The 25,347-nt window shown below is 46.3% G+C and overlaps 1 protein-coding gene across 1 annotated transcript; it reads right to left on the bottom strand.

Moving 5' to 3' along the window:
- Nucleotides 1-2,513: 2,513 nt before the first annotated feature.
- On the bottom strand, nt 2,514-7,626 carry LOC124665410. Its single transcript, XM_047202823.1, has 3 exons — nt 5,588-7,626; nt 5,267-5,458; nt 2,514-3,075 (listed from the first exon to the last, which is right to left on the bottom strand). The coding sequence occupies exons 1-3, from the start codon at nt 7,624-7,626 to the stop codon at nt 2,514-2,516; spliced, it is 2,793 nt and encodes a 930-aa protein (XP_047058779.1).
- Nucleotides 7,627-25,347: the final 17,721 nt, after the last annotated feature.

Here is a 25,347-nt window from a genome sequence, read left to right as displayed (position 1 = left end):
TCCCGACGCGTGAACCCTAAACCAATCGGCCTCCGCCCCCGAAAAGTTCCGTAGCTCCGCCGCCGCCAAAGACAAGAATCGGGGGGACAGAAGTCTCTGTTCCGGCAACCTGCCGGGACGGGGAATTGCCTCCGGAGCCATCTCCATCGACTCCACCGCCATCTCCATCGTCGTTGCTGACTCCCATGATGAGGAGGGAGTAGTGCTCCCCCGAGGCTGAGGGCTTTACTGGTAGCTATGTGGTTAATCTCTCTCTTCCATGGTGTGATCTTTATGTGATCATGAGCTTTGTAATCTAGTTGAATAAGTAGATGTTATTCTTCAACTATTGTGCTACTCAGGTGGTTTTATTATGTGATCTCCGGGAACACCTTGTCCAGCGGTGTGAAGGTGACGGTGTGCACATCGTGTTTGTTTCTTAAGCTTAATTTACAGAAATACTTATGAATTGCGGTGTCTAGTTAGTATCATCTTTGTATGCTCAAAGTGATAGCGTGGGGCGTCCATAGATTGGGAATGCGAACTTTAAGGAATGCTTATGCAGCCCTACATAGTGAATTTGTGTTTGTTATCAAACCGGTGAGTGGTTCAGAGTAGCGTAGTGAAGAGATAATATCTATGTATTCAATTATGGTATCATTGTTGAGAGTGTCCATTAGTGAAAGTATGATCCCTAGGCCTTGTTACCAAGCATTGAAACACCGTTTACAACCAGTTCTGCTACATGTTTGCTTGCTGCCATTTTTATTCCAGATTGCAATTACCACTCATAATCATCCATATTACTTGTATTTCACTATCTCTTCGCCGAACTAGTGCACCTATTCACCTGGCAAGTCTATTGGGTGTGTTGGGGACACAAGATACTTCTTGTATCGTAATTGCAGGGTTGCTTGACTGGGATATCTTTAACCTCTACCTCCCTGAGTTCGATAAACCTTGGGTGATCCACTTAAGGGAAACTTGCTGCTGTTCTACAAACCTCTGCACTTGTAGGCCCAACATTGTCTACAAGAATAGAAGTGTGCGTAGACATCAGTCGCCATCAATGGCACGCGGCTTCGAGTCCCGCTCTCATCCTTAAAAGGTACCTGCAACATCCTGCCATCGCCCACACCTCTCTCGCCCCCATTGCCCTATTTCCAGCCACGCTTGTTCCCACCACACCGACAGCCACATTGCTCTGCTGCCTCACCATGGGGAAGAATAAGAATGACCACGAGGTGTCATCATCGTAGATGAAGAAGGAGGAGAACCCTCGGATAAGGGGCCCCCTCCTTTTTAGCGTCGTCTGGCTGCTCTACGACAATTGGTAGCCTTGTGATGGCTAGAACGACGTGCACCTGCCGAGCAGGTGGCGCCTAGGCTTCACGTGGGTGCCCATCCTACCAGTGCCATGATCCGGCCCGGAGCGGCTCGAAGAGATCTGGCGCAGGCGAGCCGTTCTCCCGATGGACCTCCACGGCGACCCCGTGTACGCCATCGGCTCCCCCAAGTGGGACGACTACCGCCGGCACGAAATCGACAAGAGGCGAAAGGCAGGGTTCCTCCGCGACCAGACTACAAATTTGGCCCTCCTCCATGGCCTCGTCGGCCGCTGCCGCGTACGCCGTCACCTCTGCCGCCTCCCATGCCCGAGAAAATGTGGGGTGAAGACATCACTGGCAAGGTGGTGCGGGACAATCCCGGACCTCGTCGACCTGACACAGGTGCCTAGCGACGACGAGGTGTAGGCTAGGGTTAGGGTTTTAGCAGGCCATGGCCTCTTTATATTTTTATGTTTTTTTATTTTTCACATTATGTAAATTATTTTATGAATGAAATCTTTTTGGGCGAAACAAATGCGTCGGGCTGCTGGAACACCCCGAACGCAAACGATCATCCGCTCCTTTTCAGCCGATTTCACATCCGCGGTCCAACGTAAACAGATATAGGCGATCATTTTTAGTGACCAAAATGCATCGGACCGCTGAAGATACCTTACGTCCTACCCTTTTTTATCATATGGAGATGAACAGAAGAGCTACTATCAGGAGAAAAACGAACCAAATGTTGTCTCCAAGGGAGAAGCGACGGTCATATTTTTGCTTAGCAAGATTGAGGAAGGCTGAAGTTCAGAAGTGGCTAGAGGAAGTGGAAGACGAGTGCAGAGCTCATCGCCCAAATAGACAGGACACCGGAGCAGTATAGTGAAGTACTCTTCGGGTTTTTTAATTGACTTGAATTTAGTATAACTTTATACTAAATTTAATTCAATTAAAAAAGACCAGAGAGAGTAACATGGAGTGGCACGGGCCGCCGACGCCACAGACATGTGCCGAAGTTCAATAAGAGAATGAATAGTCAGCCCGGCCCACTACCACAATCAGGACACATTATACTGCGAAGAAGTGAAAGCTTCATTCGAACTCCGGGACTGCCATGATTCAGGAAAAAGAAATCGCAAGTGCAGGACGAGGCAGTCCGTCGAGAGAGTTCTCCTATAGTACTATGCTTTGTATGAGTTCTTTAGTTTACACGCTGCTCGAGCTGCTTATCTCTGTGTCATCGTCGAACAAGGTCTTGGACACGGACCCGAACGACATCATCTCGTCTCCCTCCTGGGACTCCCACCTGGCCTGCTCGTGCTGCTGCTTCTTCGCGGCCATCATGGGCGTCTCGCAGACCATGTCGGTGCACGCCACACGCCGCTTCCTCCGCTTGGAGTGCTGCCTGGAACGGGGCACCGCCGCCTGTGGAGGCTCCTTCCCCGGGTGCTTGAGCGCCCACACACGGCGCAGGTCAGGCACCCAGCTGGTCAAGGAGGAGAACCTCCGCTCCCTGTCCCGCCGCTCCTGCGCTCGCGCCAGCTGCGCCTCGTGCCTGTCGTGGCGGCTGCTCCTCGTGTGGAGTGTGGGAGCGCTTGCACTGCCAGCGAAGTTCCCGTGGCTTCTCCTGCTCCTGTCAGCCCTGGCATCGTCCTGGTTGCTGCTGCTGGGTACAGAGTCTGAACATGGCACATCGTCTTCATCGAACAGATCAAACTCCATCTCCGTGTATATCTTCTTGATCACATCCTCCAAGGACTCCATGTACCTGAAAATATTGGACAATCGGATTATACATTTCAGCCTTCTGAAGAATGATGGGCAGCATTGTATTGATGTAGATGTAATACTTTCAAGAACTGCCATGAAAAGGAAGCAAATGTTGGACAGGAACCCAAATTTCCCCTTAAAAGTTCTAGTAGCAAATGTTCTGCTAGAAATTATTACCAAAGTCGCATTTGAACATACATTTATGTCATCTTGTTTAGCTTAATCTTACATTACCTTCCTAAGGAATAAGCTTTACTTTGTTTCTACACATATACACAACTGAACACCCCAGGAAAAATGAAAGCTAAACTAACGCATGTGTCATGCACTCATATTTATGAACATCCAGTAGCAAGATATTATCTTGTTTCAACTGTCCTTGGAAGTGAGGAGATAGGACACTGCTCTCCGATGTCAACACTCATCAAAGGATAATGGAAAGTGAGCACCACTTTTTTTAAGGGAAGTGAGCACCGCTTCACGTGATTGGAAATGAATTAACGTGTACAGAAGCATGAGAAAGGTAATTATAGGCTTACAGAAAAAAAAAAATACCTAAAACAGGATGAGTTATTAGCCTGTAGTTTAGGAGTATTAAGAGAGATAGAAGTATCTCATGTTAGTTTGTCCATCAATTCTTTAGCCGTACTAGTGATAACTGATAAAACCAAAGATTTGTGTTGAAGCACAGTTTTCGTCTGGCAAAGAGGAGCTCACTTTCCCCTCCCCTCCCACCGCCCCTCCTCTCTCCCCTTGGTAGCCACTCTTATCTTACCGGGCCGTCCCGGACTCCGATCCGGCGGCGCTGCCGGCCGGAGATGGAGAAGGGGGGGGGGGGGGGCGCCGGAGTAGCTAGGGTAGGTTGTAGTTTAGGCCATGTGCCAGTAGTGGGCTTTTTGCCCGGTAGTTGGAGACGAGCAGATCTTGGCGCCCAGATCTCGTCGGCTTTAGGAGCTCTCTCTTCTCTGCTTGCTCCGATGGAAGGAGCTGGGGATGATGAGGGAGATCACCGTCTCCCCGAATAAAGGAGTTGCTGCTGGCCACCTTCTGGCGTTGGGGTGTGGTGTTCCTCTGTTCTTCCTGGCTGGCCGAGGTGGCGAGGAGGAGGAGCGGTGGGACGCCAAAAATCCAGGAGCTTTGGCACCTCTGGCCGGCCGTGGTGGCGAGGAGAGGTGAAGCAGGCCCTGGGTGACCCTGGCGTTCACCGGTGGTCTCTGGCCTCGTGGTGAGGTCTTCCTCAATAAGTGGATTCTTCTTCAAGCCTATCTTCTCCGCCTGCCTCCTCCTATCCGTGGCAGGATTGGTGAGTCTGATGGCGGGCAGCTTTGCTTCGATGGCGTTGCTGAAGAATGTCCTGCTGCTAGATGCTTCTCTCCCTCCAGTCCTAGTCCTCTGTCTTGCGCCGAGGTGGTGAGGGATAGAGGAATTGATTGGGTGAGCCGAAGCATCTGCCAGCAGTGGAGTTGGGAAGCTGTTTTTTTGAGCATCACCTCGGCAGCGGATGTTAGCCGTCCGACAACCAAGGCCAATCCATGGCCTATCCAAAAGCCGGCGAGATCCGGCGTATCAACCTCCTTTGTGAGGCCCCTACTGAGGTCTGCAACCGCATACTACGGCTGCATAGAGGCAACTGGCTCCGTCCCCGCCTCTATGCATGACGGCAGCGTAGCTGATCTCCGGCTCAGCGGTGGAGAAAGAGAAGGATCGGATTGCGTTTTCCCATTTCTCAGTGAGGTCTTTTCTGTAAATGCTGGGGACCTATATGTTTTTTCTTATCTTATGGGGTCCTTTGTAATAATTTGTACCTCCACCGTTTGGAATTATTGAAAAGCTTCCAAGCCCTTCGGGGCACTCCTTGTTCAAAAAAAAAATCTGGCAAAGAAAGCGGTTCTGAGCATGCACATATTTTGATATTTTCTACCAAGAGGTGTTATGTTTGGTTACACTGATTCAATACTAGTTTTTCTAAGCAAGTGCTTAATCAAATTCTGGATACTTTGCTTAGTATATATTATTTCTCAAGTAACCTAGCATTGCCTCTAATGGTATGGTAGCAAGAAGTGCAACCTTTATGCTACCTCACGAAACTACTCACACTTAAGCAGTGACATTTCCAGGCATCAATAGAGCCAATAGCTCAACAAATTAAGCACTAAAATGATTTCAATGTATGCAAATCTGAGACATACCTGGACTTAATGGTCTTCTCAGCAAACTTGACAATACTGTCAGACTGAAATGAATCCCCTTGGATGTTTATATCAATGAACTGCAAAAGAGAGCAGATCTCTTTTATCATCTTCTGCTTTGAACCTTCTTCAAATTCAGGTCCAAGTTTAGACCTAATTATTTCCATCCTAAGCAATATCTGCAGTTCATGTCTGATACATGCTTGTTAAGGTGTACAAAACCACAACATTTAATATGAACAGTTCACAACTGCAGTGGGTATTAGCATAGAAAATAATTTCAGGGCTGGATTTAAAATAACTGAGGATTTAAAAGGATACTCTCGGATTTTGTAATCTGTGCTGTATTTTGATGGTTGTTCCGATGTGGCAGAGGCTGAGTTGTTGCCTTTGTACTTCAACAGAAGCTCTTTGGGTTTCCTCAGCAGAATAGTTGAAGCTTCGTAAGTAATATTTGCATCTGAAGCATCATGTACTTCATTGTGTTCGAAATACTCCACCGCAATCTTTCCATTCTTAATCAGCAGTGCGTGGACAGACAAGCCAACCAAACGTTCAGCTAAATTCCCCAAATCAGTATCTTCAGAACAAAGACCTTGCTCAATCTTCTGAGGAATACTCCCAAGAAATGCTTCTAACTCTTCCATAGAAGAGAACCCTGAACCATTTTCGTCCACTTGTTGCTCCACTTTGTTGCAATCTGCTTCATCCACTGGTTTGTCCATTTTGTTACAATCTGCTTCATCCACCGAAGAATTGACATGAGGAGCTGAGGCATCCTCCTCTGAAACTTGAAGTTTCGCCTCTCCTTCATCCTTTGAGGGAGGACAGGTCTCTCCTTCTGTTTGAAGGCTAGGTGAAGTACCAAGACATGACAATTTCAATTGTTTCAACCAACATTTCAAGAACCGCAACTTTTTCGATGCAGTGCCATACCTGCTGAAATACAGGTCTTCCAAGTCCACCACTGGCATACTGCCATCAGCATGTTTGAGGAACACATCACAGAAGGTGCTCCAACTTGTTGCCTCGAGTAGCTTATTGACCAACCTGCTTCTCTTCTTCCTCGCACTCTGCTCCTTTGATGGATCAGGCACGGAACTATCCAGTGTTTCGGGACATTTTGCAACCACCTGACCCAGACCAGTGCCATTCTTCTGGACATGCAGTACTGCACAGTTCATCGAGAAAGGTACAAGAACACCATCTAGAGACTTCCCATCTCCATCAGAAATCGACACCATTGCACAATAGTTTTTCCTGTGAAGGAAAACCAGAATAAGCTGCCAAATAGGCATTCCAGCCCCAAGGCAATTGTTCTCACCGGCGAGAACCAACTCAAGAAGCCGATGTGGAAAGAACTCCTTGTCCACCGCTGCTTCGCTGTCGCCCTTGCTCCTATCCTGTGGCAACCCACGTACCAGAACAACTTCCCCCTCTGTGCCCATCAACTGCTCGCAGTTCCCCACCTCAGACACTCCCTTCACATGTATCTTGGACACACCATGGCTGCTCACCTGACACGATGTGGAGCTAACCATCTCAACCTCGCAGCCCTTGCAGACCAGCGGCTTCCCCTTCACATCAGTAATCTCCAGCACAAGCTCACCTCGCCCTCCACCTCCTCCACACCCAAATCCAACACCTCCCCAAACGAGCGCTGGCGGAGCAACCGCCGACCCCAACGTTACCGCATCTGCTGTCGTAAACCACCATCCTAGCTCCGTCACCGCCCTCCGAATCCCCTCGCCAGCGGAACCGACGGCAACCCAGCACACCTGTACGCCTCTCGACGAGAGCCGGTCCCTCGCCGGCTCGAAAACCGCCCGAAACCTCTTCCCAAAGCTCGTGTCCTCGCCGAATTCCTCGAAATTGGAGGCGGCCGTGAAGAGGACCACCAAATTGGGCGGCCGGTCGGTGACGCGGCGGCGTCGGCCGTGCTGGGGCTCGGCGTCCCAGGGGTAGTCGTGCTCGAGCTGGAGGAGCGACTTGGCGATGGAGGAGGAGGCGGTGACGCGGGCGTGCGGGGAGGCCGGGAGGGCGAGGCGGCGGAGCGGGGCGAGGGAGGCGATGGTGGCCGGGTGGAGGTCGAAGGAGAGCGGGGTAGGGGCGGAGGGGAGGTGCTTGGGGAGGAGGGAAGAGGAGAGGATCGGCGAGAGGGAGGAGAAGAAGAGGCGCGCGGCGGAGAGGGAGGTGGAGGCGGGGGAGGCGGCGAGGAGGGAGGTGGCGGCTGGGAGCGCGGCGGCGAGGTAGGAGGAGGCGGGATGGGCGGTGGGAGCAGTAGGGTCTGGGGAAGGGAGGAGGGGGTCGAGATCGACGAGGAGGACCACGCGGTGGGGCTCGCCGGCGGTGGCCGTCATGGGTGGACGGCGGCGGCGGAGGGGAATGGAATTTGGTTGGGGCAGTAGATCTGTCTGTGTGCGGGGGCTTGGCTCTCGATTTTCATTCTTTTTCTAGAGTGGGCCTGCGGAAAGGGATTTCCAAAAAATTGGCGGGAAGATTGGATGAGACAGCGAGGAAGATAGGAGGGGCTCGCGGGCAAATCTTCTGGTGGGGCCGTCTCGACAGTGTAAGTTCCTTTCTTAGCCGAGAACTCTCAAAGAAGTTCACTTTTCATCCAAAAAACTTTTTTATTTGGCCCAAAATGAATCTCTGACTCATAAAAAAGTTCACACCACATCTAACGTGACAAAATCGATGTGTCGGACTACCCTTTTGGGTCGTCCCCTCGAAACTGATCACATAGTTGCACCTTCCAAACTTAAGGAAGAAGAATGGCGGCATGAATTAGCCACGAGATTTCTCTGGCGATCGCAATGACAACGTGATACCACCAAGGAGCACAATGTGGATAGTAAGCTTGGCATTGGTTCGCACTAGAAGGGAAGATGTGGAGGAGCTAGAGGTGATTGTGATTGTGATCGCGGACGGGTCAAACTAGCTCTAGGGTGATGAGGAAAAGTGGGGCGGCGTGATGAACTATCTAGAAGATGATAGTGTGGGTCCGGTCTACCCATTTTGTGTGCCATATGTTTTCCACATAGGTGTTTATCTATCTCCGGTTAGATGGGATATGTAATTTTCAAAGAGTTCATAGTTTGTTAATTAAAAGTCTTAGGACAAAAAGTGAACTTTCTTGAGCGTTTAGATATTTTTTCAACAAAGAGTATATATTAATATCGCAGGGATATCAGTTACACTCATTCTCTGTAACAATGCATTGTCCTAGTGGCAATATTGATGCACACGGCCAAAAAAGAAGAAGAATTGCAACTAAAAGTTTCGCTACAGTGATCCATTTCTTGAAACAACGGTATTAACTCCACCAAGACAGCACCATATATTTAAGTTCTTCATAAGCGACGCCTCCAAGAAGGAAACAGTGTACAAGCGTCGTTGTCGTTCGATGATAGATTTAAGGTTTTCACCCTGAAGAAAAGTCTATACTCTCAAAACAATATCTTCAACAAAAACATTGGCAGACACAGCTAATTAAGGCTAGATCTTGAATTTTCATCCTTAGAGTTTAGAGATGAATAATGAACTTTCTTCATGGGGGGGTGGTGAGGTGAGTAAGCTTTGAACATCACGCTCTAGTTCTGCACCTCACCGGTTGTCAAAGCTGAATTTGTGCGAACCAGTTGGTTCCTTCTCTCTTGCATCTAGCTACCAACCAACATTGCCATCATCCTCATCTCTTTTCTAAGATCATCTCCAGTGGATAGTCCACATAGACTATGGTCTAAAAATTCAACCATATGTATCTCTTTTATCAAGTCTAAAATTGATCCTCGATGTATCTGTTTCTAATGGCTATTTTGCGGATGCAATAGGCCTGCATACAAACCTGAACAAGACGGTGATCATTCCATTCGCTCGGAACATATTGAACTGGATTGTGGATTCCCTCGCCGTCTTCTTTTCCCATGAATATACCTGGGGTTGCAACTTCACCTCCAAAGTTTAATGAAATCGACTTCAAGCCCCTTATTGACAAAGCATCTAAACGGCTACATGGATGCAAAAGAAAGAACGGCACGCGTGCTGGGAGAGACGGAGAGTGGTACTACCAAGCTAAGAGGCCTAGGGGTGACTGATCTTGATCGTTTCAGCAAGGCCTTGTGAATCCGTTGGTTGTCGTGGTATCGACCCAGACCACCCCGGAGCTTCCATGCACCTAGACTGACATATGGCCCTCTTTTGCGCATCCACAACAATTTCCATCGGTGATGGCACAAAAACAAGTTTATGGAATGATATGTGTATTGGGATATGCCCTTTATGTGACAGGCCCCCAGGCTATTTGTGACGTCCCGGAACCGGTACCATGAAGATTCCAGCGAACCCGCCGAAATCCACACGATATCGATTCTGAGACGCCCTCCGACACGACGTGCGCGACGAGTCACACACGTGATGCCAGAGGAATTAACACGAGCGGTAACATTACAACAGGATTACAATAGAGCCCACAAGAAACATATATTGCAACAACGACTTCATCGAGTCAAGATACAAATATACAATACAAAGATCCAACTCATATAGAAGATCGAATACGTCCGAGTACGGACAAGATATAAATTGGACTAAGAGTCCTGAAGATAACCAGTGGCGTCCATAACCTTGCCCAGGCCAAGCCGGAAGGGTAACCTTGCTAATGTCGTCATCTTGTACCTATCGAAGTCGGGCCATCGGTTGCCGACAAGAGGGAGGAAACAGAAGAGAAAGAGAAAAGACGAGAGTAAGTACCAAGGAACGAACTCCGGCACGTACTTAGCGAGACTAGAAATGGTTATGCTCGCCGGGCGAGTATATATATATATCGCCTGGGGCTATATGGTAGGTTTAGCGGCAGCAAAACTATAACCAATAGAGACACGCTACAACATCCGTCTAATCAGAGAAGGTAAGAGAGCGCATAAGGTAACAGATAAATACTACACAAACATAACCCAGCCGATTACACATATCCCATTCAACAATTGCGAAGAGGCAATGTAAAAGGCACTCAACGGTGGACAAGTTTTATTAGGTATCGGTTGTAGTAATGCTATATTACTACGCAAGTTATTAGCAGATTATTAGCAACAAGATAACGGTGTAAGTTGTTCTATGATCAAGCTATACAATTCCAAGTCGTCCATAACCGCGGACACGGCTTATCGATAGGATTGTAACCCTGCAGGGGTGCCCAAATTTAACCATATGCATGCTCGACCCACTTACGACAGGTGGATGTCTCACAACAAGACCGTTCCCAGTTCAACAAGAAAGTCTAGGGGGGGCCACCCGACTAAGCTACCCGTAACGAAGTCCAACCGTACTCCGAAGCGGACTCAGGGTTTGCATTAACGGCTAGGCGTGCAAACCACACGCTTCGCTAAACGTTCCGCGGGGTACAGTACAGAATATAAACACCCGAAGGCAACAGGAAGTAAACACCCGAAGGCAACAGTATATAAACATGCATGCGCCAAATAAAACCAAGGTTGTGGCCCCCTTTTCAACAGACTTGAGAAAAGGTAATGGGTGAGGGGGGTCCCAATAATCGTCCCCACGCATGGGTAGAGCGCTCAATCTCGGAACAGATAACAAGAACTCGGGTCCTAGGGGACATTAGCAAGTCAAAGTCCCGATGCTTTCGCAAAGGGGCTCACAGATGCCTCTGCTTACAATTTTAGTTGTTAACAATTAAGTAAAGCATGTGTATCTCCAACAAACTAATATAGCATGTGATAACCTCCCAACAACCCAACATATCCCGATAACAGATCGAGATAAACAACAGATCCTAAACACGCCTACGACTCGCAAGGCTCAAACATCAAGCAACGGCTATGGGTAAGGAATGATGCATATAGGAGTATTATGGTAAACAAGTGGAATAGGACACCTGACTCGATAAAGAATCGCAACATAGGGATAGCAATGTGAGGGAGAGAGTAAAATAGGTGAAGAGAGAGGGCTCGCCTGTGGAAAGCTGCAGAAGAACTTGTCGGAAAACTCGGCGTATCTCACATCAACACTTCGCGATCCTATCCGGGAAGAAGCAAATGCTGGAACACACAACGTATGCAATCTTACTACTACGGATAAAGAACCAGCATGCTCAAGATGATATGCATGACATGGCAAGGATGATGCGGTGCAACTTATCAATATTAATCGGAGTCGGAACCCCGGACAAGCAAATTAGAGTTGGAGTTGCATTTTCTACCGGCAAAGTTAAGCGGTTGTTAGCATGGCATAGCATGGCAAGGGTGCGCTACTTCAAATTTAAGCGGAGCAGGGAAAACCCTAGTCGGTGTCTAAAATACTCCGCATATATGTAAGGTGGACATGCATAACTATCAACACGTGACATTATGTGAGATGCAAACAGATGAATGGATGGCATATTAATGTTCCTCACATTTTTCTGATCAAAATTCATATATAACACATTTTAATTGGAATTACAGATTAAAAGTTATTAACATATTAGGGTTTTGTTATTTTAAAATAGATAAATAGATTTTATTTAATTAGAAAGGACCTGAAAACTAAATCTAGCCAGGGGGAGGGACCCCGAGTTAGATTACAAAACTGGCAGGGGGTTATCGTGTAACAGATAGAGATAGGGGCGCCGGGTTGAGGGAACAAAACATGCAGGGGGCTAAATGCAAAATAGGAATTGGATCTGGATCTGAGACGTTTTCGTACCCATGCGAGAGCTAGCCGCTGCGGCTGAGGCGTGGGGCCCGGGGCTGACGAGGCGATGACGGGGACGAGCGGGCCCGGCGCACGCTGACTGGATCGGGAGGTTGCAGCGTCCACCTGACGAAACTGAAGATGTTTAGCGTCTACGCGCCGGCGGGGAAAAATTGTGGCCGTGACCGTCTCCTGGCGGCGCACCCTTGGCAGAAAAGAGAGGGAAGCGGACAGTGACTCACAGCAGGGGAGTTCGACGGCGTAGAGGAGGGCTCGAGGAGGAGGAAGGTCGCAGGGAGGAAGACGGACGCGGCGATGCCGTGGCGTGCGTGCGGCCGGCCGTTGCAGACGAGGACAGCCTCGTCGAAGGAGAGCACCCCCGGAAGAGGTAAGGGGCTCGGCGGATGTGCGTTGTTACGGGGAGTCGAGGAGGGGCGACGCCTGGACCAGGGGAGCACCAAGCCGTGCTGGCGACGGCGACCTGCGGGAAAACGGCGAGGTTCACGAACGGGAGAGAGAGCAGGGAAGGATGGAGGATGAGGAGGGGGTCCAGAAGATGCGCCAACTCACCAGGAACACATAGACGTGGTCAGGGAGGACGGAGGAGGTCGGACGGCACCACCATCGTCGGATTATTCCGGCGGCCTGAGTTGGGTATTGGCGATTTTGCGGACGATTCGAAGGTCTCCTGCTCGATTCCTTGCACCAGTAGCTGAGCGACGGAGAGACGCGTCGAACGGTGGCGTTGGCTTGGCGAGGGGCGGGCCGAGGAGGTTGCGCCATGGCGAGGTGGGGCGTCGGTGGCGATGGGGATTTTTCCTCCCCTCCCGTTTGCTTGCAGAGGAAGAAGGAGGGTGGGAGAGAGGCGTGAGGGAGGAGGAGAGAAGAGATGGCGTGGTCCAGAAGAGATAAAGCGAGGGAGGAGGAAAGGTGAGCACGGCACCGTGGTGGAGGACCACTGCGGGTCACACCATGTACGTGCTCTCCTCCAGGGCGAAGACGACAACGTGGAAAAGATACTGATTCGGTGCGAGCCAAGAAAAGGGAATGAAAAGAGATGGGCTGCTGCCGGGCTAGCTGGAGGGAAAGCGAAAAGGCCACTGGGGGAGAAGGGAAAAGGGCCAGAGGGGGGGTTGCAGCCTGTTAGAGGGGTTAGAGTTTAATTTTGAAAATCCTTTTCTTTTCTCTCTTATTTTCAAAACTGTTTTGGTATTTGAAAACAAAACCAAACAAAATCAAACCATTTTTAAAACTGTGAAACATTTGAAATAGTTTTATTTATTAATATAGTTTTGATTGTTAGGGTTCTGTTAAAAGAAATAGAGGAGGGAGGTTTATTATAAAACCATATGAGAGGGAAACACAAATAGTTTTTATTGGAGAAATAATTTTTATTTAATAAAATCTTGTGAATGATAGGATGCATGATGCATGATGATGCATAAAGGAAGGCACAAACAAATCTAATATGGGGTACTACCCGGGGCCGTTACAATCGACACCACTAACAAGGAACCTCGCCCCGAGGTTCCACCTCAAGGTACGGGGGGGAGAGGTGAACTATCGGATCTTCTGGCGACGTGTCGATCTCCTCGACACCACTAACAAGAAGCCTTGCTCCATGTAGAAGGGTCGACACCACTAACAAGAAGTCGTTGTTCCGATGACGAGGATGACTCCGGATAAACCAAGGAAGGAGTAACAGTCACACGGATCCACCAATTCATCGTAACAAGAGAGAATAATAAGAGTAGTCGATATGGTCATGACTCCATCCCGCACTCGAAGTATTACTCTACACAGGAATAAGAGAATCGTGCAACCAACTCCAGGAATACAGATTGACGATATCGACAAGCATTGTCAGCAAGGAGTCGATTGGGTCAAAACACAAGGAATTGAAGAGGAATCGCAAAATAAGGATGACATCAATCGGAGAAGACAAGGTTGCCGTCCGTGATGTTCTTCTCCCGGAAGGTCTTCAGAGATCGGTCCTATTAGGCGAAGGCATAGATCATCCAACCCACGTCGGAACCTAAGACTCAGAGAAACTCGGATAAGAGAGAAGACTCAAAACGCGGAAAAGTAAGAGGAGAAAGAATATAGGTAAGGAGAAAAATCAGAGCTAATCAGATCTATCCAACGAATTTTTCGAAAATAGTTTTGACACTAGACACATCGTCCGTTGGCAAGGTTATCCTACAGGCTGGACTAGTGGGGTACCGTCAACCAGAGCTCTGATACCAACTTGTGACGCCTCGGAACCGGTACCATGAGGATTCCAGCGAACCCGCCGAAATCCACACGATATCGATTCTGAGACGCCCTCCGACACGACGTGCGCGACGAGTCACACACGTGATGCCAGAGGAATTAACACGAGAGGTAACATTACAACTGGATTACAATAGAGCCCACAAGAAACATATATTACAACAACGACTCCATTGAGTCAAGATACAAATAAACAATACAAAGATCCAACTCATACAGAAGATCGAATACGTCCGAGTACGGACAAGATACAAATTGGACTAAGAGCCCTGAAGATAACCAGTGGCGTCCATAACCCTGCCCAGGCCAAGCCGGAAGGGTATCCTTGCTAACGTCGTCATCGTGTACCTGTCGAAGTCGGGCCATCGGTTGCCAACAAGAGGGAGGAAACAGAAGAGAAAGAGAAAAGGCGAGAGTAAGTACCAAGGAACGAACTCCGGCACATACTTAGCGAGACTAGAAATGGCTATGCTCGCCGGGCGAGTATATATATATATCGTCTGGGGCTATATGGTAGGTTTAGCGGCAGCAAAACTATAACCAATAGAGACACGCTACAACATCCGTCTAATCAGAGAAGGTAAGAGAGCGCATAAGGTAACAAATAAATACTACACAAACATAACCCAGTCGATTACACATATCCCCTTCAACAATTGCGAGGAGGCAATGTAAAAGGCACTCAACGGTGGACAAGTTTTATTAGGTATCGGTTGTACTAATGCTATATTACTACGCAAGTTATTAGCAGATTATTAGCAACAAGATAACGGTGTAAGTTGTTCTATGATCAAGCTATACAATTCCAAGTCGTCCATAACCGCGGACACGGCTTATCGATAAGATTGTAACCCTGCAGGGGTGCCCAAATGTAACCATACGCATGCTCGACCCACTTACGACAGGTGGATGTCTCACAACAAGACCGTTCCCAGTTCAACAAGAAAGTCTAGGGGGGCCACCCGACTAAGCTACCCGTAACGAAGTCCGGCCGTACTCCGAAGCGGACTCAGGGTTTGCATTAACGGCTAGGCGTGCAAACCACACGCTTCGCTAAACGTTCCGCGGGGTACAGTACAGAATATAAACACCCGAAGGCAATAGGAAGTAAACACCCGAAGGCAACAGTATATAAACATGCATGCGCCAAATAAAACCAAGGTTGTGGCCCCCTTTTCAACTGACTTGAGAAAAGGTAATGGGTGAGGGGGGGTCCCAATAATCGTCCCCACGCATGGGTAGAGAGCTCAATCTCGGAACAGATAACAAGAACTCGGTCCTAGGGGACATTAGCAAGTCAAAGTTCCGATGCTTTCGCAAAGGGGCTCACAGATGCCTCTGCTTACAATTTTAGTTGTTAACAATTAAGTAAATCATGTGTATCTCCAACAAACTAATATAGCATGTGATAACCTCCCAACAACCCAACATATCCCGATAACAGATCGAGATAAACAACAGATCCTAAACACGCCTACGACTCGCAAGGCTCAAACATCAAGCAACGGCTATGGGTAAGGAATGATACATATAGGAGTATTATGGTAAACAAGTGGAATAGGACACGTGACTCGATAAAGAATCGCAACATAGGGATAGCAATGCGAGGGAGAGAGTAAAATAGGTGAAGAGAGAGGGCTCGCTCGTGGAAAGGCTGCAGAAGAACTTGTCGGAAAACTCGTCGTATCTCACATCAACACTTCGCGATCCTATCCGGGAAGAAGCAAATGCTGGAACACACAACGTATGCAATCTTACTACTACGGATAAAGAACCAGCATGCTCAAGATGATATGCATGACATGGCAAGGATGATGCGGTGCAACTTATCCATATTAATCGGAGTCGGAACCCCGGACAAGCAAATTAGAGTTGGAGTTGCATTTTCTACCGGCAAAGTTAAGCGATTGTTAGCATGGCATAGCATGGCAAGGGTGCGCTGTTGGAGATATGCCCAAGAGGCAATAATAAATGGTTATTATAATATATCTTTGTGTTTATGATAATGTTTACATACCATGCTATAATTGTATTAACCGAAACATTGATACATGTGTGTTATGTAAACAACAAGGAGTCCCTAGTAAGCCTCTTGTATAACTAGCTTGTTGATTAATAGATGATCATAGTTTCATGATCATGAACATTGGGTGTTATCTTTAACAAGGTTATGTCATTATGTGACTGATGTAATGGACACACCCAATTAAGCGTAGCATAAGATCACGTCATTAAGTTATTTGCTATAAGCTTTCGATACATAGTTACCTAGTCCTTTCGACCATGAGATCATGTAAATCACTTATACCGGAAAGGTACTTTGATTACATCAAATGCCACTGCGTAAATGGGTGGTTATAAAGGTGGTATTGAGTATCCGGAAAGTATGAGTTGAGGCATATGGATCAACAGTGGGATTTGTCCATCCTGATGACGGATAGATATACTCTGGGCCCTCTCGGTGGAATGTCGTCTAATTAGCTTGCAAGCATATGAATGGTTCATAAGAGACCACATACCACGGTACGAGTAAAGAGTACTTGTCGTGAAACGAGGTTGAACAAGGTATAGAGATACCGATGATCAAATCTCGGACAAGTAAAATATCGCGTGACAAAGGGAATCGGTATCGTATGTGAATGGTTCAATCGATCACTAAGTTATCGTTGAATATGTGGGAGCCATTATGGATCTCCAGATCCCGCTATTGGTTATTGGTTGGAGAGAATTCTCAACCATGTCTGCATAGTTCGCGAACCGTAGGGTGACACACTTAAAGTTTGATGTCGTTTAAGTAGATATGGAATATGGAATGGAGTTCGAAGTTTTGTTCGGAGTCTCGGATGGGATCCAGGACATCACGAGGAGGTCCGGAATGGTCCGGAGAATAAGATTCATATATAGGAAGTCATATTCCAAGTTTGGAAATGATCCAGTGCATTTATGGCAGGTTCTAGAAGGTTCTAGAAAAGTCCGGAAGAAATCACCATGGAAAGTGGAGTCCCGGAGGGACTCCACCTTGCATGGCCAGCCAAACCCTAAGGGGTGGAGTCCCAGGTGGACTCCACCATAGGTGGCCGGCCACCCCACCTAAAGGAAAGGTGGGAGTCCCACCTTGGGTAGGACTCACCCCTTGAGTAGGTTTCCCACCTATGGGAGGTCTTGTTGTTGGGGTCTTATTCGAAGACTTGGACTACAACTCTTGGGGATTTCCACCTATATAATGAGGTGGAGAGGGAGGGGGCATCCACTCTTGGCCGCACCACCTAGGGCTGCCCATGGCCGGCGCCCTAGCCACCCCCTCTCCCCAAACCCTAGCCTCTCCTCCTCCACATATATACTCCCGCAACACATAGGCGAAGCCCTGCCGGAGTTCTCCACCACCACCGCCACCATGCCGAAATGCTGCTGGGATTCCGAGGAGGATCTACTACTTCCGCTGCCCGCTGGAACGGGGAGAAGGACGTCGTCATCAACACCGAACGTGTGACCGAGTACGGAGGTGCTGCCCGATTGTGGCACCGTCAAGATCTTCTACGCGCTTTTGAAAGCGGCAAGTGATCATCTTCTGCAACAACGAGAGCCTCCTCTCGTAGGCTTTGGAAATCTTCAAGGGTTAGTCTCGTTCATCCCCTCGTTGCTACCATCTTCTAGATTGCATCTTGGCTTGGATTGCGTTCTCGCGGTAGGAATTTTTTTGTTTTCTATGCTACGAATCCCATCAGTGGTATCAGAGTCGTGTCTATGCATAGATTGGTTGCACGAGTAGAACACAATGGTTTTGTGGGCGTTGATGCTTTGTTCTCTTTAGTTCGTGTACTTTGCATCTTGCGGCATGGTGGGATGAAGCGGCTCGGGCTAACTTTACATGACCACGTTCATGAGACTTGCTCCACGTTCGACATGCAACTTGTATTGCATAAGTGGCTTTGCGGGTGTCTGTCTCTCCCACCATAGTGAAGATTCAATTTACTCTTTCTATTGACAACACTAGTATCACCGTTGTGGTTCATGTTCGTAGGTAGATTGGATCTTACTCGAAAACCCTAAACCACGTAAAATATGCAAACCAAATTAGAGACGTCTAACTTGTTTTTGCAGGGTTTGGTGATGTGATATGGCCATGATGTGATGATGAATATGTATGAGATGATCATTATTGTATTGTGGCAACCGCCAGGAGCCTTATGGTTGTTTTTAAATTTCATGTTGAGTAGTATTTTCAAAGTAGTTGTAATAGTTGCTACATGAGGTGAACAACCATGAAGACGGCGCCATGGACCTTGACGCTACGCCGACGATGATGGAGATCATGCCCGTTGATGATGGATTGCATGTGATGTTAATCCTTTATGCATCTTATTTTGCTTAGAACATGACGGTAGCATTATAAGATGATCCCTGCTGACGTGGGAGTTGGATTGCAACGTCGCCAGAAAGTAGCTTCCTTGTGACGGTAAAGCACACGTCCGTTGGGAACCCCAAGAGGAAGGTGTGATGCGTACAGCGGCAAGTTTTCCCTCAGTAAGAAACCAAGGTTTATCGAACCAGTAGGAGTCAAGAAGCACGTAGAAGGTTGATGGCGGCGGAGTGTAGTGCGGCACAACACCACGGATTCTGGCGCCAACGTGGAACCTGCACAACACAACCCAATTACTTTGCCCCAACTTGACAGTGAGGTTGTCAATCTCACCGGCTTGCTGTAACAAAGGATTAGATGTATAGTGTGGAAGATGATGTTTGCGAGAAAACGATAGAAACGAGTATTGCGAGAGATTGTATTCGATGTAAAAGAATGGACCGGGGTCCACAGTTCACTAGAGGTGTCTCTCCCATAAGAAATAGCATATTGGGTGAACAAATTACAGTTGGGCAATTGACAAATAAAGAGAGCATAACAATGCACATACATGTTATGATGAGTAGTGTGAGATTTAATTGGGCATTACGACAAAGTACATAGACCGCTATCCGAGCATGCATCTATGCCTAAAAAGTCCACCTTCGAGTTATCATCCGAACCCCCTCCGGTATTAAGTTGCAAACAACGGACAATTGTATTAAGTATGGTGCGTAATGTAATCAACAAATACATCCTTAGATATAGAATTGATGTTTTATCCCTAGTGGCAACAAGCACATCCACAACCTTAGAGGTTGCTGTCACTCCCAGATTTAATGGAGGCATGAACCCACTATCGAGCATAATTACTCCCTCTTGGAGTTACAAGCAATGACTTGGCCAGAGCCTCTACTAGCAACGGAGAGCATGCAAGATCATAAACAACACATAGATAGATTGATAATCAACATAGCATAGTATTCATTATTCATCGGATCCCAACAAACGCACATGTAGCATTACAGATAGATGATCTTGATCATGTTAGGCAGCTCACAAGATCTAACAATGATAGCACAATGAGGAGAAGACAACCATCTAGCTACTGCTATGGACCCATGTCCAGGGGTGAACTACTCACACATCAATCTGGAGGCGACCATGGCGGTGTAGAGTCCTCCGGGAGATGATTCCCCTCTCCGGCAGGGTGCCGTAGGCGATCTCCTGAATCCCCCGAGATGGGATTGGCGGCGGCGGCGTCTCTGGAAGGTTTTCCGTATCGTGGCTCTCGGTACTGGGGCTATTATCGACGAAGGCTTAAGTAGGCGGAAGGGTAGGTCAGGGGGCCTCACGGGGGCCCCACACCACAGGCCGGCGCGGCCAGGGCCAGGGCCGCGCCGCCCTGGTGTCTGGCCACCTCGTGGCCCCACTTCGTCTCTCCCCCGGTCTTCTGGAAGCTTCGTGGAAAAATAGGACCCTGGACGTTGATTTCGTCCAATTCCGAGAATATTTCCTTACTAGGATTTCTGAAACCAAAAGCAGCAGAAAACGACAGAATCGGCTCTTCGGCATCTCGTTAATAGGTTAGTGCCGGAAAATGCATAATAATGACATATAATGTGTATAAAACATGTGAGTATCATCATAAAAGTAGCATGGAACATAAGAAATTATAGATACGTTTGAGACGTATCAAGCATCCCAAAGCTTAGTTCCTACTCGTCCCGAGTAGGTAAACGATAACAAAGATAATTTCTTAAGTGACATGCTATCATAATCTTGATCAATACTATTGTAAGCACATGTAATGAATGCAGCGATTCGAAGCAATGGTTAATGTAATGAGTAAACAACTGAATCATATAGCAAAGACTTTTCATGAATAGTACTTTCAAGACAAGCATCAATAAGTCTTGCATAAGAGTTAACTCATAAAGCAATAGATTCATAGTAAAAGCATTGAAGCAACACAAAGGAACATTAAGTTTCAGCGGTTGCTTTCAACTTGTAACATGTATATCTCATGGATATTGTCAACATAAAGTAATATAATAAGTGCAATATGCAAGTATGTAAGAATCAATGCACAGTTAACACAAGTGTTTGCTTCTTGAGATAGAAGGAAATGGGTGAACTGACTCAACAATAAAAGTAGAAGAAAGGCCCTTCGCAGAGGGAAGCATGGGTTGCTATATTTGTGCTAGAGCTTTTATTTTGAAAACAAGAAACAATTTTGTCAACGGTAGTAATAAAGCATATGTATCATGTAAATTATATCCTACAAGTTGCAAGCCTCATGCATAGTATACCAATAGTGCCCGCACCTTGTCCTAATTAGCTCGGATTACCTGGATTATCATCGCAATACATATGTTTTAACCAAGTGTCACAATGGGGTACCTCTATGCCGCTCGTACAAAGGTCTAAGGAGAAAGCTCGCATTGGATTTCTCGCTTTTGATTATTCTCAACTTAGACATCCATACCGGGACAACATAGACAACAGATAATGGACTCCTCTTTAATGCATAAGCATTTAGCAACAAATAATATTCTCATATGAGGTTGAGGATATTTGTCCAAAACTGAAACTTCCACCATGAATCATGGCTTTAGTTAGCGGCCCAATGTTCTTCTCTAACAATATGCATACTCAAACCATTCAACTCATGGTAAATCGCCCTTACTTCAGACAAGACGAACATGCATAGCAACTCACATGATATTCAACAAAGAAATAGTTGATGGCGTCCCCAGGAGCATGGTTATCGCTCAACAGGCAACTTAATAAGAAATAAGATACATAAGTACATATTCAATACCACAATAGTTTTTAGGCTATTTGTCCCATGAGCTATATAGTGCAAAGATAAAGAATGGAAATTTTAAAGGTAGCACTCAAGCAATTTACTTTGGAATGGCGGAGAAATACCATGCAGTAGGTAGGTATGGTGGACACAAGTGGCATAGTGTTTGGCTCAAGGATTTTGGATGCATGAGAAGTATTCCCTCTCGATACAAGGTTTAGGCTAGCAAGGTTGTTTAAAGCAAACACAAGTATGAACCGGTACAACAAAACTCACATAAAAGACATATTGTAAGCATTATAAGACTCTATACCGTCTTCCTTGTTGTTCGACCTTTACTAGAAAATATCTAGACCTTAGAGAGACCAATTATGCAAACCAAATTTTACCATGCTCTATGTATTTCTTCATTAATAGGTGCAAAGTATATGATGCAAGAGCTTAAACATGAGCACAACAATTGCCAAGTATCACATTATTCAAGATGTTATACCAATTACCACATGTAGCATTTCCCGTTTCCAACCATATATCAATTTAACGAAGCAGTTCAACCTTCGCCATGAATATTATGAGTAAAGCCTAAAGACATATTTGTCCATATGCAACAGCGGAGCGTGTCTCTCTCCCACACAATGAATGCTAGGATCCAACTTTATTCAAACAAAACAAAAACAAAAACATAAAGACGCTCCAAGTAAAGCACATAAGATGTGATGGAATAAAAATATAGTTTCACTAGAGAAACCTGATAATGTTGTCGATGAAGAAGGGGATGCCTTGGGCATCCCCAAGCTTAGACGCTTGAGTCTTCTTGAAATATGCAGGGATGAACCATCGGGGCATCCCCAAGTTTAGAGCTTTCACTCTCCTTGATCATATTGTATCATCCTCCTCTCTTGATCCTTGAAAACTTCCTCCACACCAAACTCGAAACAAACTCATTAGAGGGTTAGTGCATAACCAAAAATTCACATGTTCAGAGGTGACACAATCATTCTTAACACTTCTGGACATTGCACAAAGCTACTGAAAGTTAATGGAACAAAGAAATCCATCAAACATAGCAAAACAGGCAATGCGAAATAAAAGGCAGAATCTGTCAAAACAGAACAGTCCGTAAAGACGTATTTTTCTGGGGCACCAGACTTGCTCAAATGAGAAAATTCAAAACTAATGAAAGTTGCGTACATATCTGAGGATCACGCTCGTAAATTGGCATAATTTTCTGAGTTACCTACAGATACTACTGTTCAAATTTGTGACAGCAAGAAATCTGTTACTGCGCAGTAATCCAAATCTAGTATCAACTTTATCATTAAAGACTTTATTTGGCACAACAATGCAATAAAACTAAGATAAGGAGAGGTTGCTACAGTAGTAACAACTTCCAAGACTCAAATATAAAACAAAAGTACTGTAGTAAAATAATGGGTTGTCTCCCATAAGCGCTTTTCTTTAACGCCTTTCAGCTAGGCGCAGAAAGTGTGTATCAAGTGTTACCAAGAGATGAAGCATTAGCATTCTTACCAGGGGCTTTGCACCTACCCTTCTTACTCTTTGGTTTAGGAAATATATGATGGCATCCAGGTATGGAGGAACTTAGAGTGCCTTTTTCCACATCTATGATTGCTCCGAAGAGCTTTAGCAGGGATCTTCCAAGTGTGATTTGTCCTGTACCTACACATTCAATAACGAGATAATCAGTGGATACCATTTTTCCAAGAAGGTTTGTGAACACTCCTTCAGCTATTCCCTTGGGAATTATAACAGTGTTATCAGTGAGAGTTATTCCTTCTCCTCCTTCGGTAAGTCCCAGAGTGTCAAAGATTTATAAATACTTTCAGGCATAAGGCAAAATTCAGTCATAATATCACAACGAGCATCAAATTTTTTACCATCAATAGTAACTTTAATAGTGTGGTCCCACATTGATGGTTCAGAGTTTATTGGAACATAATCAAAGTGCTCACGAATCCGACCATACCCTTCTTTCAAGCAAGATACATGTGTCTCAAGAGTATTCAATCTATTATAGATACTTACAAGGGATGGATCATAATTATTAGTGCAACTAGATGATGCAACCAATTTCTTCATGGCATTAAAAGCTTGATCCCCATCACAGTGAAGGAAATCTCCTCCCACTACAGCATCTAAAGCATATCTATAATGAAGAATAAGCCCAAAATAAAAATTACTAAGAAGCAAACTTAGCGTCATTTTAGGTTCGGTTTTACTATAAGAATCAAAAATTCTAGACCAAGCTTCTTTAAAACTCTCTTCACATCCTTGTTTAAAAGTGAAAATCGATTCCTCAGGTGATAGAGTAACAACTACAGGACTAGTCATGATAATAAAAATAAGGTAAATGAAAGTAACTAATTTTTTGTGTTTTTAATATAGCAAACAAGACAGTAAAGAAAGTAAAACTAGCAACTAATTTTTTGTGTTTTTAATAGAGAACGCAAACAAGATAGTAAATAAAGTAAAACTAGCAACTGAATTTTTTTTTGTGTTTTGTTTTAGTGCAGCAAACAAAGTAGTAAATAAAAGTAAAGCAAGACAAAAACAAAATAAAGAGATTGGAAGTGGAGACTCCCCTTGCAGCGTGTCTTGATCTCCCCGGCAACGGCGCCAGAAAATATGCTGCTGACGTGGGAGTTGGATTGCAACGTCGCCAGAAAGTAGCTTCCTTGTGACGGTAAAGCACACGTCCGTTGGGAACCCCAAGAGGAAGGTGTGATGCGTACGAAGCAGCAAGTTTTCCCTCGGTAAGAAACCAAGGTTTATCGAACCGAGTAGGAGTCAAGAAGCACGTTGAAGGTTGATGGCGGCGGAGTGTAGTGCGGCGCAACACCGGGATTCCGGCGCCAACGTGGAACCCGCACAACACAACCCAATTACTTTGCCCCAACTTGACAAGTGAGGTTGTCAATCTCACCGGCTTGCTGTAACAAAGGATTAGATGTATAGTGTGGAAGATGATGTTTGCGAGAAAACGATAAAACGAGTATTGCGATAGATTGTATTCGATGTAAAAGAATGGACCGGGGTCCACAGTTCACTAGAGGTGTCTCTCCCATAAGAAATAGCATATTGGGTGAACAAATTACAGTTGGGCAATTGACAAATAAAGAGAGCATAACAATGCACATACATGTTATGATGAGTAGTGTGAGATTTAATTGGGCATTACGACAAAGTACATATACCACTATCCAGCATGCATCTATGCCTAAAAAGTCCACCTTCAGGTTATCATCCGAACCCCCTCCAGTATTAAGTTGCAAACAACAGACAATTGCATTAAGTATGGTGCGTGTGTAATCAACAAATACATCCTTAGATATAGAATTGATGTTTTATCCCTAGTGGCAACAGCACATCCACAACCTTAGAGGTTGCTGTCACTCCCCCAGATTTAATGGAGGCATGGACCCACTATCGAGCATAATTACTCCCTCTTGGAGTTACAAGCAATGACTTGGCCAGAGCCTCTACTAGCAACGGAGAGCATGCAAGATCATAAACAACACATAGATAGATTGATAATCAACATAGCATAGTATTCATTATTCATCGGATCCCAACAAACGCACATGTAGCATTACAGATAGATGATCTTGATCATGTTAGGCAGCTCACAAGATCTAACAATGATAGCACAATGAGGAGAAGACAACCATCTAGCTACTGCTATGGACCCATAGTCTAGGGGTGAACTACTCACACATCAATCCGGAGGCGGCCATGGCGGTGTAGAGTCCTCCGGGAGATGATTCCCCTCTCCGGCAGGGTGCCGGAGGCGATCTCCTGAATCCCCCGAGATGGGATTGGCAGCGGCGTCTCTGGAAGGTTTTCCGTATCGTGGCTCTCGGTACTGGGGCTATTATCGACGAAGGCTTAAGTAGGCGGAAGGGTAGGTCAGGGGGCCTCACGGGGCCCCACACCACAGGCCGGCGC

This window comes from Lolium rigidum, chromosome 6, assembly GCF_022539505.1.
Source record: "Lolium rigidum isolate FL_2022 chromosome 6, APGP_CSIRO_Lrig_0.1, whole genome shotgun sequence".
Classification (NCBI taxonomy): Eukaryota; Viridiplantae; Streptophyta; class Magnoliopsida; order Poales; family Poaceae; genus Lolium; species Lolium rigidum.
The sequence above is the reverse complement of the archived record's forward strand: the minus strand, read 5'-3'. Positions and strand labels throughout refer to the sequence as shown.